Source organism: Arvicola amphibius, chromosome 9, assembly GCF_903992535.2.
Source record: "Arvicola amphibius chromosome 9, mArvAmp1.2, whole genome shotgun sequence".
Taxonomy (NCBI): Eukaryota; Metazoa; Chordata; class Mammalia; order Rodentia; family Cricetidae; genus Arvicola; species Arvicola amphibius.
Genome location: NC_052055.2, coordinates 54,895,112 through 54,910,853, shown reverse-complemented (window position 1 = coordinate 54,910,853; position 15,742 = coordinate 54,895,112). Strand labels below are relative to the sequence as shown.

General features: G+C 45.8%; 1 protein-coding gene across 2 annotated transcripts; it reads left to right on the top strand.

Annotated features, from left to right (window-relative positions):
- The first annotated feature begins 2,208 nt into the window (after positions 1 to 2,208).
- Slc38a2 (solute carrier family 38 member 2) lies at positions 2,209 to 14,819 on the top strand. Of its 2 annotated transcripts, XM_038342801.2 has the most exons (16): positions 2,209 to 2,503; positions 3,059 to 3,248; positions 3,606 to 3,687; positions 3,831 to 3,946; positions 6,340 to 6,413; positions 6,527 to 6,619; positions 6,740 to 6,821; positions 8,323 to 8,405; positions 8,789 to 8,847; positions 8,939 to 9,100; positions 9,480 to 9,559; positions 9,662 to 9,762; positions 10,233 to 10,357; positions 10,624 to 10,768; positions 10,853 to 10,950; positions 11,970 to 14,819. In XM_038342801.2, the coding sequence occupies exons 2-16, from the start codon at positions 3,133 to 3,135 to the stop codon at positions 12,066 to 12,068; spliced, it is 1,515 nt and encodes a 504-aa protein (XP_038198729.1). In that variant the 5' UTR covers positions 2,209 to 2,503; positions 3,059 to 3,132; the 3' UTR covers positions 12,069 to 14,819. The 2 variants fall into 2 exon arrangements, with proteins under 2 accessions (XP_038198729.1, XP_038198730.1); XM_038342802.1 differs by lacking the exons at positions 2,209 to 2,503; positions 3,059 to 3,248; positions 3,831 to 3,946 and having other exon boundaries at positions 3,611 to 3,687.
- The last annotated feature ends 923 nt before the right edge of the window (positions 14,820 to 15,742 follow it).

The window sequence follows — 15,742 nt, the reverse complement described above, 5'->3', positions numbered from 1 at the left end:
TGTGACCACAGAAGCCAGAAGAGGTCTTTGGATCCCCTGGAACTGGAGTTACAAACAGTAATATTCCAATGTATGAACTGATACACAAACCAGGCCACTTTGGAAAGAAGTGCCATTAGTAATTAAAGTAGGAGTGTCTGGCTAGAGAGCGGGCTTCCTGGGCAGTAACAGTGTCTCCAGGTTAGGGCTGGCAGTCACAGTAGTGCTGCGTGATTGATGAGAACTGAGCCTGGGTCCTCCAGAAGGGCAGCAAGCTCTTAACCAGTGAGCCATCTCTCCCAGCCCAGTCATGCATTTTTGATTGGCTGATAGGAAGACTCAAACTGGTTATAGAAAAAACGCCTTTTGTTGTTTTGTTTTGGTCATGTACTGCTCAGGTTCTGACTGTCCAGAAATTCAGATTAAGATTCTGTGTGTGTGTGTGTGTGTGTGTGTTAATTTCACAGGTATGGCTCTTCCCTAACTAGCCTGTAATATGAACCACCAATAAATCCAAGGGACAATAGATCTAGCTGTATTGCAAATTGCAGCCATAACCACCACAGGAGAGAACTTCCGGAACACCTCTGACAGGGCAGAGATTTACCTGGAATGAAAAAGTGGTTTAAGACCTTTCGATTTTTATCGGCTGAAACCCGATATGAAGGAATGTCCCGGGACTCCTCTGAAGCCCACCACTGGGATTTTTCTGACAAGAGTAGAGCCCGTGTTAGTAGGGGGGACGGCCGCAAGAAAGGTAACCAAGCTTTTTCCGCTTTGATTATACATCAAATTCCTAACCTCTCCTCCCCATGGGGAGGCTGTCGGCACAGGACTACAAACTTGAACAATTTGAGGACTGTACAAGACAGGACAGGTTTACAAAGTCCTGCACTACACGGCTTAGAAAACGGCACTGAGATCTGAGGAGGGAACCCTGAAGGCAGGTCGAAAAAGGCTCTTTTGGGTCTTAATGACTAAGCCTAGAGTAACAGTGGCCCTCGAGAGGGATGAGGGGACGAGCGGTACTGAAGTTAGACTTTTGTTTAAGTGTGACTGGCAGGACCAGAGTAGAAGGTGTAGGGTGAGGAACACAGGGTGTAAAGGGGAAATAGGGTCCTGCCATGTCAATCACGAACACTGGCACAGGCTAAAGGCACCCCAAGTCTTACGTGCTACGGAAATAGGCAGCGGTACAGATTTCCTCAGGAAAACATTGAAGGCAAAAATCGTGATCACACCCAGTCTTTTCCTCTGTGCCCAGCCCAATCTCTCCCACGTCCCCCAAAGGAAGAGAGCACGAGGTCAAACTCGTTTGTTTATTCCTTCATTCAACTAGCATTTCTCTCTTCTCGAGGGTCTTTGTTCAACAGAAAAGGAAGGACCCTCGCTTTTCCGCCAGCACCGAATATTCTGGTGTAAGGGGTCCCCTGAGCCGCCCGACTCTGCAAGACCACAGCCCCAGCGAGGGATCCGGGCAGCCGAGAAAGCTCCAGGCCTGCATTCCAACAAGGGCGCTCTCGGTGGAGGCCCGGGGAGGTGGCTAACAGCAGCTCTCAGCGTGGGGTGGGGTGGTGGCCGGAGGAAGTGTCCGCCAAGGGGTGGCCGGGACACTCCTAGGCGGCCACAGCAGAGATGGATCCCCCAGCCCCGACCCCCTTTCAGGGGATCTGGTTTTCTGGTCAAACATAAATCTCCCCAGCTACGCTGTTCCACGTGCACACCAAAAGTCTATCCAGAAACGGAACTGCTAGCCGCCCTAATCATCAGTCTAGTTCTGGGGAGGAGCGTGAAAGCAGATCTAGGTGGAAAGATCGAGAATACAATCCGACCATCAGGGTAGCGTGGCAGCGCTGGCTCAAGTTCCGCGTGCATCTTAAGGCATCGGCTGGAAAGGGTTTAGAATGGGGGACACATATGCAGGATGTGTCCCCGAAATGCAGTGTTGGTGACTGGGATGGGAGGGAAATTTTCTGGAAGCTGGCTCCTGACGGCAGCAGCGGGGGACAGCCACCCACGGGGCTGCGGTGCACGGGCTTGAGGAGCCGCAAGAAAGCAGGGTGCGACCGGCCCCCCCGAGGCGGGGTGCGGGGTATCTGGGCGGGAGGCCGCTGGAGGGAAAGGGACGCGGCCTGGAGGCGGAGCCCAGGTGCTGTTGATACACAAAGAGCAGCCGCCAGCCCCGCCCACTGACGCGGCGCCCGCCGCTATAACTCGGCGCTCGCGAGGCAGCTCCACACCGCGCCACGCCGCCGCCCGCGCCGGAGGATCGTGACCGCCATTCCCCCGCTTTAAAAAAAAATAAAAAGAAGAAAAGGAAGAAAAAGCTGATCATAATTTAATTAAAGTCAATCTCACTAAAGCCTGTTGGATTGCGGGGATCGTTAGAGAATCTGTCGCTGTTATTTTCGTCCCGTTTTTTTTTTTTTTTTTTTTTTTTTTTTTTTTACGATCTTGGTGTGACCGAGACAGCCTGCGGGAAACGCTGCCGTGTGGTGGGCCAGCCCGGAGGGAGAGCGCCGAGGTGAGGCGGGGGAGGGGCGGCGGCGGGAGCGGGGTCTGCGGGTGGGCAAGCGGGCGGGCAGCCAGCCGCAGCCTCCCGTTAGGGGAAGCGGGGAGCCGCGCGGGCGCCGGGTCGCTCTCTTTTGCTGCAAGCCGGGTCTAGTGACCCGAACGTGAAATCAATCCGGACGTGGGGGAAAGAGGCGAGCGGCGAGGGTTTGACAATCGCCCCTCGGTATTGCATCAGTTCCTCCTGGGGTAGAGGAGGGGCCGGGGACCGGGGACCCACGGCGGCTGGAGGGCTCGGCGTGTCTCTTGTAAACGTGCTCCGGCCGGTGGGGACACCGGGCTGGGCGCCGAGGTGGTTGGAGGGGGCGCCGCGGCGGGCGCATCTTTGTTCTCGCGGTCCCCTTCGTCGGTACTTTTCCGCCCCTCGCCGCGCCCCCGCCCCTCGCTCGCCTGGTACTTTTCCACTCGCCTGGCGGGGGATGAATCAGCCGCGCTGCGCCGCCCGGCGGCGTCACGTGGTCGGGGGCGGGCGGGCGCTGCAGTCCTGACACCGCCTCTACCTTCGCAGGCTTGCAGCCTCGAGGGCCAGTGCGCCGCCAAGGACAAAAGGAACCCCGCGCCGGACGCACACTTCCTACCAGCATGAAGAAGACCGAAATGGGAAGGTTCAACATCTCCCCGGATGAGGACAGCAGCAGCTACAGCTCCAACAGTGACTTCAACTACTCCTACCCCACCAAGCAGGCTGCTCTGAAAAGGTGGGAGAAGTGCGCTTTGCAAAAATAATAGATAAATAAATAAGTGCTAGCACGCATCGCCTCGGGGTTGGAAGGATTGCTCATCGGTCACAGGCTAACAACGCTCACTGGGGCCCTAGTTTACTTGCCCGGGGCCCCAGACTCTTGCTCTTAGCCCCGGAGAGAGTAGCCTACTAAATTACCCGGTTGTTACTGCATGACCAAAGGTATCTCCGGAAAGACTTTACTCCCTAGGCATTAACTAAAAAGTGCCGTAGCAGAACCGAAGGGCTGTTTTACTTTTTGTACATTAAAACACGCTTTTGTGTATCCCTCGGTCGGGTTACAATTACATTTTTTTTAATTTTATTTTTGCAGCCATTATGTGGATGTGGATCCTGAAAACCAGAACTTTTTACTTGAATCCAATTTGGGGAAGAAGAAGTATGAAACTGACTTTGTAAGTTGAAAATACTGTTTATTATGTGTCTGGCTTTATGGAGTAAAAGAATAGTGTTTTAGATTTCAAATCTAACTTGCCCAAAGCTGGTTTTCTCCTTTTAATTATTGTTATATGTTTGGTTATCGTTTCCCTCTGTGTAGCATCCAGGTACTACTTCCTTTGGAATGTCAGTATTTAATCTGAGCAATGCGATTGTGGGCAGTGGAATCCTTGGGCTTTCTTATGCCATGGCTAATACTGGAATTGCTCTTTTTATGTAAGTATGTGTAAGTAGTGAGCCTGCCATGCAGGGCAGTTAATAACATAAACATATTTTGGCTCCGGAAAAGAATTTGCAGTGCAAATAGCTGATTTAGAAATCGTTTAGAGAGAAATCCGAAACTGTCTTACTACATACTATACAACATCAAGAAAGCAGGTTAGATAGAACGTCGGGTAGCGCTGGACCCTGAGGCTGAGGCGAGTGAGAAGCAGTGAGTTTAGAGTTAACTCTGTTTGATTAAAAACAGAAGCCAAGGTTACAGTAAGTGAAGTGGCTCTAGTTGGGTTTCATAAGTTCACGGTTTCCCCCTAAAACCTGTGACCCTCAAACATAAGGAAAAAAAGGTGTGGATAAAGGTGTGGTGATATTTACCTTGCCTAGAACATGCTTTTTTTAGGACATGTGAGTCATAGTTTTCTGGATGCTAAAATGCAAATTCCATTTTTTAAAAGATGTTTTTCCGGATCTGTATGATGCCTGAATATTTTAAATATGAGCCTACTAATTGCTTCAAAAGTTAATTAGCTGGTCCTCTGTTTCTAGGATTTCTGGTTAGAGGTTGCAAAATGGTTCTTAACCCATTTTGGGGTAACTGACCCTTGGAGATTGTGATTGAAGAGTCGTGGGCTATAGAAGTCCCAGTCAGTGGTAGAGTGCTTGGCTAGCATGCACGACTCCTGGGTGCCATTCCCAGTGCTCTCAGAAAAGCAGGGAGCAAGAAATGCTCTTTCCAAGGACAGAAGCATGTACAAGGTTGAGTGTATGGTTTTTACTGTTTTAAGTTCCAAACCGCCTGTAGATGTGTGGTTGACAGTTTCCGTAGAAGGCCCTCTAACGTCATCAGAACCGCACACACTACAAATGTCCCTTCCCTTCGTAACAGCTATGTTTTGGTTAGCTGACCGCTACCTTCCACTCAATATATTTTCTCCAATGTTTATGAGAAGAAAAGCTCAGCTTTATGAAATTCCACACTAATTAATAATGTTAAGCCTGACATTGGATACTAAAAGCATTAGGGTAAGGATCTTGGAGGCATTTCTTGCTAAAATGAAGCCCCAGGACCTTTAGTATAGAACATTCCGAAATCTCAGTTTTTGATGGGACTCTGAATGACTGGCATCAGAGTCACATGTTTGAAACCCTTTCTAGCTCTTGCCATGAGAACTGGAAACTTTGAAATGCTACCAATGTGGTTATGGGTAACTGTTTCATAACTGAAAGGAAAACTTACCGTGTAACCCTTGAACTTTTGGAATTTTACTTTAATAGCTTAATTTGTATTTGATTAACCATTTTAATAAATGGCTAAATGATACCAAGACTGTGTGAGTTTTTGTTCATCCATATTTACATTGTATGTAAAGGTAAATGGGCCAAAAGCCACATGCTGAAATGACAGGTTGACCTTTTAAGGAGAGTTAATCTTGAGGTTGAAAGTGACCTTGAGGGGCATGAAACCCATTAGAAAGACATAGTACCTAATTTGTTATAATTTTTTTTTAAAATTGACTTTTTCTGAGAGGTCAAGCAAATAGTGTCACCTCAAACCCGGGTGTCCTGCCATTCTGACCTTAGGATGGAAGTCGACATCCTGTGTTACGCGCTGCTGACGCCTTTTCCCCCTTGGCCAGCACCTTACATAGTTTCCAGTTTGCCCATACAAGGTCAAAATTTATGTGGCTGTCTCATTTGCATATTTGCTAGCTTTTTTTTCCTGTTTTAATCAGTGCGTTGTTTGCCTTCATAGAAGGAAAGTGGAACTTGGCTGAGAAAACTATACCCTCGAGGAAAGCAGTGTTGTTAGACCCTGTCCTCCTTCCTCACACTCCCTTTGGCTTTCCAGTCCAAGTGGAAGGGTGACGCTGAGCTCGCTCGTTCTAGAGCTCTGTAGTGGGGCCCACACTTTTGTGTCTTCCCAGATGTCACTTCTCAGATTTGTTGGTAGTTTCTTTTTTTTTTTTTTTTTTAATATAGTGTCTGACGAAATGTTAGTTCCACTTCCGCCGTCTCCCTTCTCAGAGTCTGTCTGGTTCCTGAGGTCTTGGCCTTTACCCATCTATTGAATGGCGTAAAAGCCTTGTGGACTAAGTTTAATGGCAAGTTTTAAATGAAACTATTAGGAACACATGGCAGGTGTATAGATAATTATGGTCCCAGAACCAGAGTACAAGTCTAGTCTCTATTCCCTGGGACTTGGGGCTTTGCAGAGTTCCCTGCATTGGACACAGTGTGGACATTGCTTTTAATACTGTGGAACTCACCTGATAGCTGCGGTAGTGTCAGTCAAGGTCGAGAGAGGGACCGTCACTGGTGGTGCTGTAGAAGGGAGGTGGTAAGTGGATAGCCCTGCTTGTTTGTAACAATGTGCCCTTTCCTTTTCTCAGAATTCTCTTGACATTTGTGTCAATATTTTCCTTGTATTCTGTTCATCTCCTCTTGAAGACTGCCAATGAAGGAGGTAGGTGGCATTCTTAGTCCACCCCAGCTCACCCCCGGTAATCTCTGCCTATTCTGATTTGGGGTGGGGTAGAGCTTTCAGAGGGCTTCATTCCTCTGTGCTCTTCCGTGCAGGGTCTTTACTATATGAACAGTTGGGGCATAAGGCGTTTGGACTGGCTGGGAAGCTCGCAGCCTCCGGATCGATTACAATGCAGAACATTGGAGGTATGTTTTGAAAGGGCACTTTGGGTAGGCTTCATTGAGTAGCACAAGGTGGTGACACAGGACCTCGGTGTCACAGGCCACATTTTGCACTTGTAATGGTTTAATTTTGTTTTCCTCCAGCTATGTCAAGCTACCTCTTCATAGTGAAATATGAGTTACCTTTGGTGATCAAGGCTTTAATGAACATTGAAGATACAAATGGGTAGGTGCTAAGTAAGGTTACTCCATAGAAACAATCGCAGATGCTTTTTTCATTCATTTATTTATTTTTTTGGTCAAAGTTGGATATAAATAAAACAGTTCATCAGTAAGTCTTCCACAAGTATTCCTGTCCGTACTTAACTCCTGACAGGGAAGTGCTCCCCCTCCCCTCCCCCCGCAACAGATGTGTACTTGTGCACTTAACTCAGAATAACAAGTACACAAACCTGGCTGCGGAACTTTTCTAGTGCTCGAATTCATCTCTGTTTATATTTCATTTGCTACAGTTGCTGGCTATAGAGTTGTTTAAGACGGAAAGTCGCCCCCCCCCCAAAAAAAAATACCAGTCATGCTTAAAATAGTTAAATGAAGAAAACCAGAAACTGCCCGCCTGTGCTGTAGAAAGTGAAGTCTCCCAGCAGCTACTCATCCCTGGGAGGAGCAGGCCCTAATGTAAACAGCCAGGCTCATCTGCTTCCCAACTCGCATGGAGACACGTGGCGGCTCCCACTGCGCTTAAAGACTTGGTTCATCATGCTGATCTTTCAGCAGTGTTTTTAGGTGGTGTTCTTGTTACTGTCATGAGTGGAGTGGAGCCCGTGAGGAGCTAGGACTTAAAAATAGTGCTTTTAAGAAGGAATGGCCCCTGTCGGTGGTGGTGCATGCCTTTAACCCCGGCACTCGGGAGGCAGAGGCAGGAGGATCTCTGTGAGTTTGAGGCCAGCCTGGTCTACAAGAGCTAGCTCCAGGATGGGCTCCAATGCTACAGAGAAACCCTGTCTCAAAAAACCAAAATAAATAAGTAAATAAAAATTTAAAAAGAAGGAATGGCTTTACTTTGAGACAGGGTCTTCCTGTTTAATTCTAGCTGGCCTGAACCTCAAATAGTCCCCCTGCCTCTGCCTCTGGGGCAGAGCATGCAAGTGCATGCCACTACCATGCCCGGCGAGAATGGGCCTTGCTTACTAGAACTTAGGGAACATTTAGTTTCAGAAATGGCCTTTTGAATATAGTTTATTCTGGCATTAAGGTGGGTTTAGGTGTTACTATGATAATCTGAAATATATTCTGATGGAGTGGGGGTTTGGTTCAGACTAGTTTGGGGGAAGGAGAGTGGTTGCCTGTGAATTTTAATCTAAGTGGAAATTTCCTTAGTGAAATGCTTAATGACTGTACTTTCTGACAACCGTCTGAAGGATCTTGCCATAGTTCCTTCTCTCCTTGGATAGAAATTACAGGCGAGAACTGTAATGTCGGTGTACGGTTCTCCTCAGATAAGCTTGCCAGCTGCACAGAGCAGCCTTGTTCCCTATGCTAGTATCAAGCTTTAAGAAGTGTTTTATGTTATGAATCAGCTGGCAGTCTTCCCAGAGCCAAGAATGGCGCAGAAGCTCCTGCTTTTCACCCCCACCTCTAACCTGACTGCATGCTCAGTTAAACTGCCCTTTCACGCGCCAGTGTTAGCCGTGCAGTTGATTTTCGCCCTTTCTCTTCTCTCCCAGACTGTGGTATCTGAATGGTGACTACCTGGTCCTGTTGGTGTCCTTGGTGCTTATCCTTCCATTGTCGCTGCTGAGAAATCTAGGTAAGCCAGACACTTTGCTGCTTTGTTTTTGGTTTTGCTTCAAGGCTGGGTTTCTCTGTAGCTTTAGAGCCTATCCTGAAACTCGCTCTGTAGACCAGGCTGGCCTTCTGAGTGCTGGGATTTAAAAGGTGTGCCCCACCACCGCTGGCCTGGCGAGCCAGCACTTCCTAAAGGGTGTTGTTGCTACTTAGCTGTCTACCAGAAATGACTGAAGGCTTGAAGGCTCCCAGCACCTGGTGCTGGGAATGGCAGTGTGACACGCTTACAGCGTAGCAGTGGAGCCCCCAACTGGTCATAGCACTCCATTGCTAGCCCTAGTGTCTTACAGTCTGTTCTCCATCCCTGCTGGATTAACCCGGAACCCTTCTCTCCCACCTCTCCAGGGTACTTGGGGTACACCAGTGGCCTCTCCTTGCTGTGTATGATGTTCTTTCTGATTGTGGTAGGTAACAGTTTCTCCTTTTAGAAAATACCCTTTTAAAAGCTCTGTCAAGTAACTGTGCTTAACGAATGCGAAAATACGTTTCTTTTAGGTGATTTGCAAGAAGTTTCAGATTCCCTGCCCTGTTGAAGATTTGATGATCAATGAAACTGTGAACGCCACATCAGCGCTGGCCCTCCTGGCGTCTAATGTGACATCCAACGCCACTGCCGCCGATTGTTGCACGCCACGTTACTTTATCTTCAACTCACAGGTAACTAGTTGACATCCTGCTTTCTAGAAAGAAATTTTTAGGGAGCGACAGGAGAAAAAGAAACCTCCCATTAGGAATTTTAAAACACCTCTTAAGATAAATTGGGACTGAATGGTCGATGCTTTTTAGGGGGGAGAAAGGAAAACTCGACAGAAGTCTCCAGTTCTCCTGTGACTAGGAATACAAGCGAACTAGGCGCTTGGCCTCAAAGTGGCGCGTCTCAGGTCGTCTTGGTCATACTTGGTAAACAAAATTGAAGAATGGGGGCTAATTATGCAGCAGTGACGCTCTCCAGGCTTTGGTGTAAATCCCTGAAGCACAGCTGGGGACTTCCAAGGGTATGCCATGGGGTGTAAATGCAGCGGTATGTCTCTTTCAGACCGTGTACGCGGTGCCAATCCTGACGTTCTCCTTTGTCTGCCATCCTGCTGTTCTTCCCATCTATGAAGAGCTGAAAGGGTAGGGACTTGATCTTTTCTGACTTTGATTGGCAGTCCTAACAGTAGCTCGTAACTTGCTGGTTTCGCTGACCACTGCACGCGCTCTGTTGTGCTTGTGCAGGCGCAGCCGGCGGAGGATGATGAACGTGTCCAAGATTTCTTTCTTCGCCATGTTTCTGATGTATCTGCTTGCTGCTCTCTTTGGATACCTGACATTTTATGGTAAGTAATGCTTAATCTAAGGAAGAGAAAGGCTCGTTTGTTGGGATGGAGCTGATATCGTGTGTATATCTTTCCTGTAAGAAGTCCCCTTCTGATCCAGATTCAGGAGCAGATGTGAGCTATTTGCTGATGTTTCTGTGATGTCCTTGCCTCTGTTGCGCTCCCGCTGCCTGTGCTCCTACTGTTAGCTGTAACTAACACAACACACACGTGCGTGCTCACACACTAAGCCAGAGTGGGATTAGGTGCTTAGCTTCTGTTCTTACTGGAGGTCATGTGGCGAAATTTCAGTATTCAGAAAAAATTTTCTTCAATGTTACTTTAATTGCATTAATCATAATTCCAGATTAATCTCATTAGCCTTAGTTTGTAGTCATTTTGTGAGTGCAGATTTCACTGTAAGTCCACTCTCCTCCTTGATCCCCAGAGAAAGCCACACTGAGAGCTTTTTCTGCTCTGTGTCCCCACAGGACAAGTCGAGTCGGAATTGCTGCACACCTACTCCTCAATCGTGGGGACTGACATTCTCCTCCTGATTGTCCGTTTGGCTGTGTTGATGGCTGTCACCCTCACTGTGCCAGTGGTTATTTTCCCGGTAGGTAGCCACCTGCTCCTGCACAGCTAGGACGAGCCTGGGTGTGGAGATTTAAGGAGGGGATACTGCAGCAGGGCCACATTGGGGGTGGTTTGCAGGGATGGGTAGTGACGGAATGCGGGCTCCAGATCATCGCGGGCAGCAAACAGGAGGGAGGGGCATCAGTTCTAGAAAAAACTGCCGTTGATACATTGTAAACTGCTTGTGAATTCTTTGCACTAATTAGAGTAGGACGGCTAAAACAATAAGCGATACGTTTTTCCCAGATCCGGAGTTCCATCACTCACCTGCTGTGTGCCGCAAAGGAGTTCAGTTGGTGGCGTCACAGTGTCATTACTGTGGCTATCTTGTCCTTTACCAACTTGCTTGTCATCTTTGTCCCCACCATTAGGGACATCTTTGGTTTCATTGGTAAGTTCTGATTTCCATGCCTACGGATATTGAGCCTTCAAACTAGACTCATTGAGTTCTCAAAGGATAAACGTCCTTTTCCAGGTGCGTCGGCAGCTGCCATGCTGATTTTTATTCTTCCCTCTGCCTTCTACATCAAGTTGGTGAAGAAAGAATCTATGAGATCTGTGCAAAAGATTGGGGTGAGTGAGCGGTGACGGGAAAAATCAGTAGTTATTTTCAGTCTCTTCCTGAAGTTTTAGCAATGAAATATCTGTGCTAGATAACATAATTGCAGAAAGGTAGTAAGAGCGGTGTAAAGGTATTGACAAATTGACATACTTACTTCTGCCCTGTATGATGGGCACCAATATGCACATCAAGGAAGGTGAGGGTGTTACCTAAATGAGACCGTTCTTGAGTAGGACTCTGGGGCTTCTGAATGCGTTCACGGCTGTATTCATGCTTAGGTTTGCTAGCATCTTGTTTCAAAGGGTTAACTATGCTAAGCACAAGCCATGCTCTTTGGAACCAGAATCCTAGCAGGGGGATTTAGGAATAAAAGATTGCCAGCCCTGTGGGGGTATTGGGAATAAGAGACCATCAGTCCTACTGTCTGTCCACTAATTGTGGTCTAAGAATGAGGTTAGGAGTAAATGGGGGTGAACTTTTCTTGGGGAGACAAACTAATGAGCACAGACACCTGCAAACCAAGGTCTAACTTGGGAAGGTCTACACTGTGAAGATGTGTCACTATGATTGGGGTGATTAAAAAAGCTGAACAGCCAATAGCCAAGAGGTATAGGCGGGATTTCCGGGGAGAGAAAGGAAGAGTAGAGGAAACGGAAGATGTCAAGTGTAAGAGTGGTAATGCCACGGGATAGAAGGTAGATTCATATAAATGGGCTACTTTAAGTTACAAGCGCTGTTAGGAACAAGTCTAAGCTGTAGATCAAACTTTCATAAGTCTCTCATTATTTGGGAGCTGGGTGTGGGTAGAGAAAGACTCATTACCATCCAACTCCACAAATCTATACATTTATTAATTATAGGGACATGGGTGAGGAATTAAAGGTTCATGAATAGCTGTACCAGCATATAGAAGCCTTCTGTGCTCTAAGTAACTATTAGCAGTTTGTTATTTAGTCAGGTAAGAGAGTATTGTAACAGGCGTGATTCCAGCATCCGCCCTGATGAGTTTTCTCCGCTTCGCTTCCTGCAGGCCCTGTTGTTCTTCATCAGTGGCATAGTGGTGATGACCGGAAGCATGGCCTTGATTGTTCTGGATTGGGTACACAATGCCTCTACAGGTGGCCACTAATGGCACCGCTCAAACTCAACGGTCCATCTGCCACCAGTGTTGAGTCAACACTCAACTTGCTCAGAAATTTCACCTGATGCTTTCGGTTCACTTCCTTTTGAAGTGCAGATTCCTCGCTGGTTCTTCTGGATGCAGAATAAGTGGAACATTTTTGTTTTGTTTTGATTTCGTTTTTATTTTTTTTTATTTTTTTTAAAGAAACTTATCTGTGTGTTAAGGAATGGATATTAACAGCAAAACCACGAGTCTTGGGTTAAGGGAAGTGACTATTTATTCCATTCCAGAGAATGGACGAACTTTTAACTTTTATCAAGCCACATGCTTGGCTGTGTCATTGTTTAACTTGGATATTTTATGATTTTACTTGAATGTGCCTAATGGAACCATTCGATGTGAAAAACACTTAATTTACAGCAAAGTATTGAAATAAGCATTGAGAAAAAACTTATTTTTTGTACCAAAAAATACTTTAAAAGACCTCAGAAGCACTATTTTACTTTGAAGAAGTTGCATTTTTGAACTTTATCCAGAACCAGTTGTCAATAAACTCTGTAACACAATTTCATTGATATTTAAAAATGAATATTAGTATTATGAAATTATTTGCCTTTTTTGTAGGCATTATAAGCCAAATACTTTTTTACCCAAAATCGTTTTCGGGAAAATGTTAAGAAAAATTATATCATGAATTAGCATAGTTTGTTTTGTTTGTTCAAATTTCACTTTAAGGGTAATTGGTAGCTGCTGCACCAAATCAGGTGAACACTGTTCATCGCTTTCTTTGCTTCCAGATAATTGGCTCTTTAAATCTAAAATGTTTATGTCTTCAGCCTATTAGGCTGATAAACAGTGCAGATATTTCTGTTGGAAATGAAATAACTGATTTTGAGGTACCAAATAGTGCAATTGGGTAAGACAGGGTTTATTCAGTTGCGTCTGTCTCCAGAGTTGTATTGTCAGCAATCTGAGTCGAGCTTTTGGGCCTGCCCTTTAAAACATTGTTTCCAAGAGGTGAAAATGGCGTCTGATGGCAGTAGGCCAGAACTCTCCAGCAGGAAGTACAACTTTCAAATGCTCATCTGCTGGAAGCGCGATTTACTTGACAACACGTGGCTCGTGTTCCTGCTGTGTCTGCAGTAGAGGTCTGACCCCCAGGCTGCACTGAGGCCTGCACGCCGCGAGTTCAGAAAGACCACTGGGTTTCCCCAGCAGTAAGCTTTTTCCAAACTCACACTGCGTTGTCATCTCGTTCTTGTAACAATGCAGAATTATTTGTTTACATCGAACAAATGATTAGGTAGGGGAAACAGTACAGCCTGGTTGTACTTAGCTCCTGGTCCAGCTGCATGCTTCCCTTCCATTTCAATTCCAGTTCAAAGTGAAAACATTGCTTTGAAGCTTGGCTTTAAGAGAACATTTATTGTATGTTAACGGTGTATGTTGAATATATTAAATAATGTGGTACTTTGCTCATCAGGCATAATGTCTAAGATCTAATAGACATAATTCCATTAAGTGGTTGAGGGAAGCAAGTGGAATCATCAGTTGGCCATCTGGCTCTTGAGCTTATCTCTTGAACTAAATATTTTCAGTTGGAGGCAAGGGCCAGAAATGTGGCACACATGGTTCTTGTTACGCAGCCTTGTATATGTGGCTAAAATTCATAGGCAAGATTTGTCTGCTGTTAAAGACCCTTGCAGACCGGAAGACATCCGATAGTGCTGCATTTAAAACCAATGGTCCATTTTGTCCCGAAGATGAAATCTGGGGACCATCCAGAAGCAGAGGCAGTGAGAAAACACTCTACCGTGCTGCTTTCACGGCATCCAAATCCAGAACCTCACCCGGAGTTCCAAGAATTCACAATTGTGCTTGAAGTCCTGGAAAGAGTTGCTGATTAAGACCTGCCTGGGATGTTGAGAAACAAGCATCCATGAGAAGGTGTCATGGCAACCAGAAAGACATGGAGGAGAAAGTCCTGTTCACAGTCAATCAGTGTGAACTTTGCAAACCTTTTTGTGAATTAAGGTTCAAAATGAATTTTTAGGCCAAATTCCAACGCTTGGGGCTATTTTATCTATCTGCCTCGAGGCTCCTAAACTGAATCCCCGTTCATGCGCAGTCTTCAGTATTAAAACCACTGTCCCGTCACCTCACTTTGCATTGTCGTCTTCCATGGACATTTCAGTTATGACTGTACTGTTATTTATAGAGCAGCATTAGTCCATTAAAGCTAACCTATTTTTCAATATTTATGATAAACTGTAAATACAATGTCCATATGTATTTGTAAATAAATTGTATATACTGTTGGAACTGGGTTTTAAGTTCAAATGTATATATATTCCCCTAAGTTTCTTAACTGCATTTTGATGAACTTACATTATATATAAGTCTCCAAAGTACTTGTACAGAGAATTCAATATTAGAAATTGACATTGTATATAAGTATGGAAATTGAAAAATACTTGTTTAAATTGTATTTGCAATAAACCGGACTTCAATTTGAGTTCAAATCTTAAATTTTAAATGAGGTCTAAATTTCCAAAATGCAGTACCTATCTGGTAACATGTCCCGTGGTCACATTGAAAACCACGAGAGCCTTGGTTGTGTGTATAGTGTAAATGTCCCCACTGTACTGTAGAGGCTAACATGCCCCCACCCGGGTTGTTGGCAAGGAGTGCTACACCGGTTTCAATGAAACAATGTATGTTTTAACTAAACTAAAATAAATCCATGCTTAATCCTAAGCAACCGTCTTGTCTTTTGTTTAGTGGGATGAGGTGTGTACCGGGTGCCTGGAAAGACTGCCCGGCGCTCATGACACGTAATTCCAGTTGTGGAAGACAGTCTTGTTTTCACAGAGCTCCCCGAGTTCACAGATTTATGTTGGAGTTGGAGATGGCAGGCTTATCTCTGCTGGAGATAACTGCCCTTTTTTTTTAGTGTGCAAGTCCCACAGCAGTGCTGATTGCTCTTAGGAGGCTAGCCTGGTACACTCTTAGGGGATGGGTCTGGGAGGAAATTAGGTTTGTTTCGATGGGTGTGGGTGTGATAGGATGGCATGATGACTTCCTTAGGAACTGGAAAGATAACTGAATAACTCAGGTATGGCCTGAGCCTTAAAGGCTTAGGGCAGCTAAAAAGAAAATAGCTGGAGAAGGTTTTATTGACAAACCCTGAGAAATTAATGTCCAAGTTTGCAGTGTGGTTACCAAATGTGGCAGGCACATTGGTTTTTCTAAACAGTTTTTTTATCCTATTGGAGCCTGTCCTGGAGGCTCTGTGGACCAGGTTAGGCTAACAAAGATCTGCCTATCTGCCTCCCGAGTGCTGGAATTAAAGACGCTACCACCCCCTGCCGCTCTTAAATTTAACTGGCACCCAAATGTTGGACACCTACTGTGTGCAGTTAACATGGGAATGATAATGGTTCTGTCAACATTGGTTCTGAGACAGCTTTGTGTTACGCTACATCCCAAATGCCAACTTAATTTAAAATTAGGAATACATGTGGGTAGGTTCACTCAGTATGAAATGGCTCCCTAACCAGTGACCCAGCCATTTCCAAGAGGTTCCACAAAGTCACTGGAACATTGAAGAAGTACTTATTCCTCACCCTGGTCTACAAGAACTAGTTCCAGGGCGAGCAACAAAGCGACGCAGAGAAACC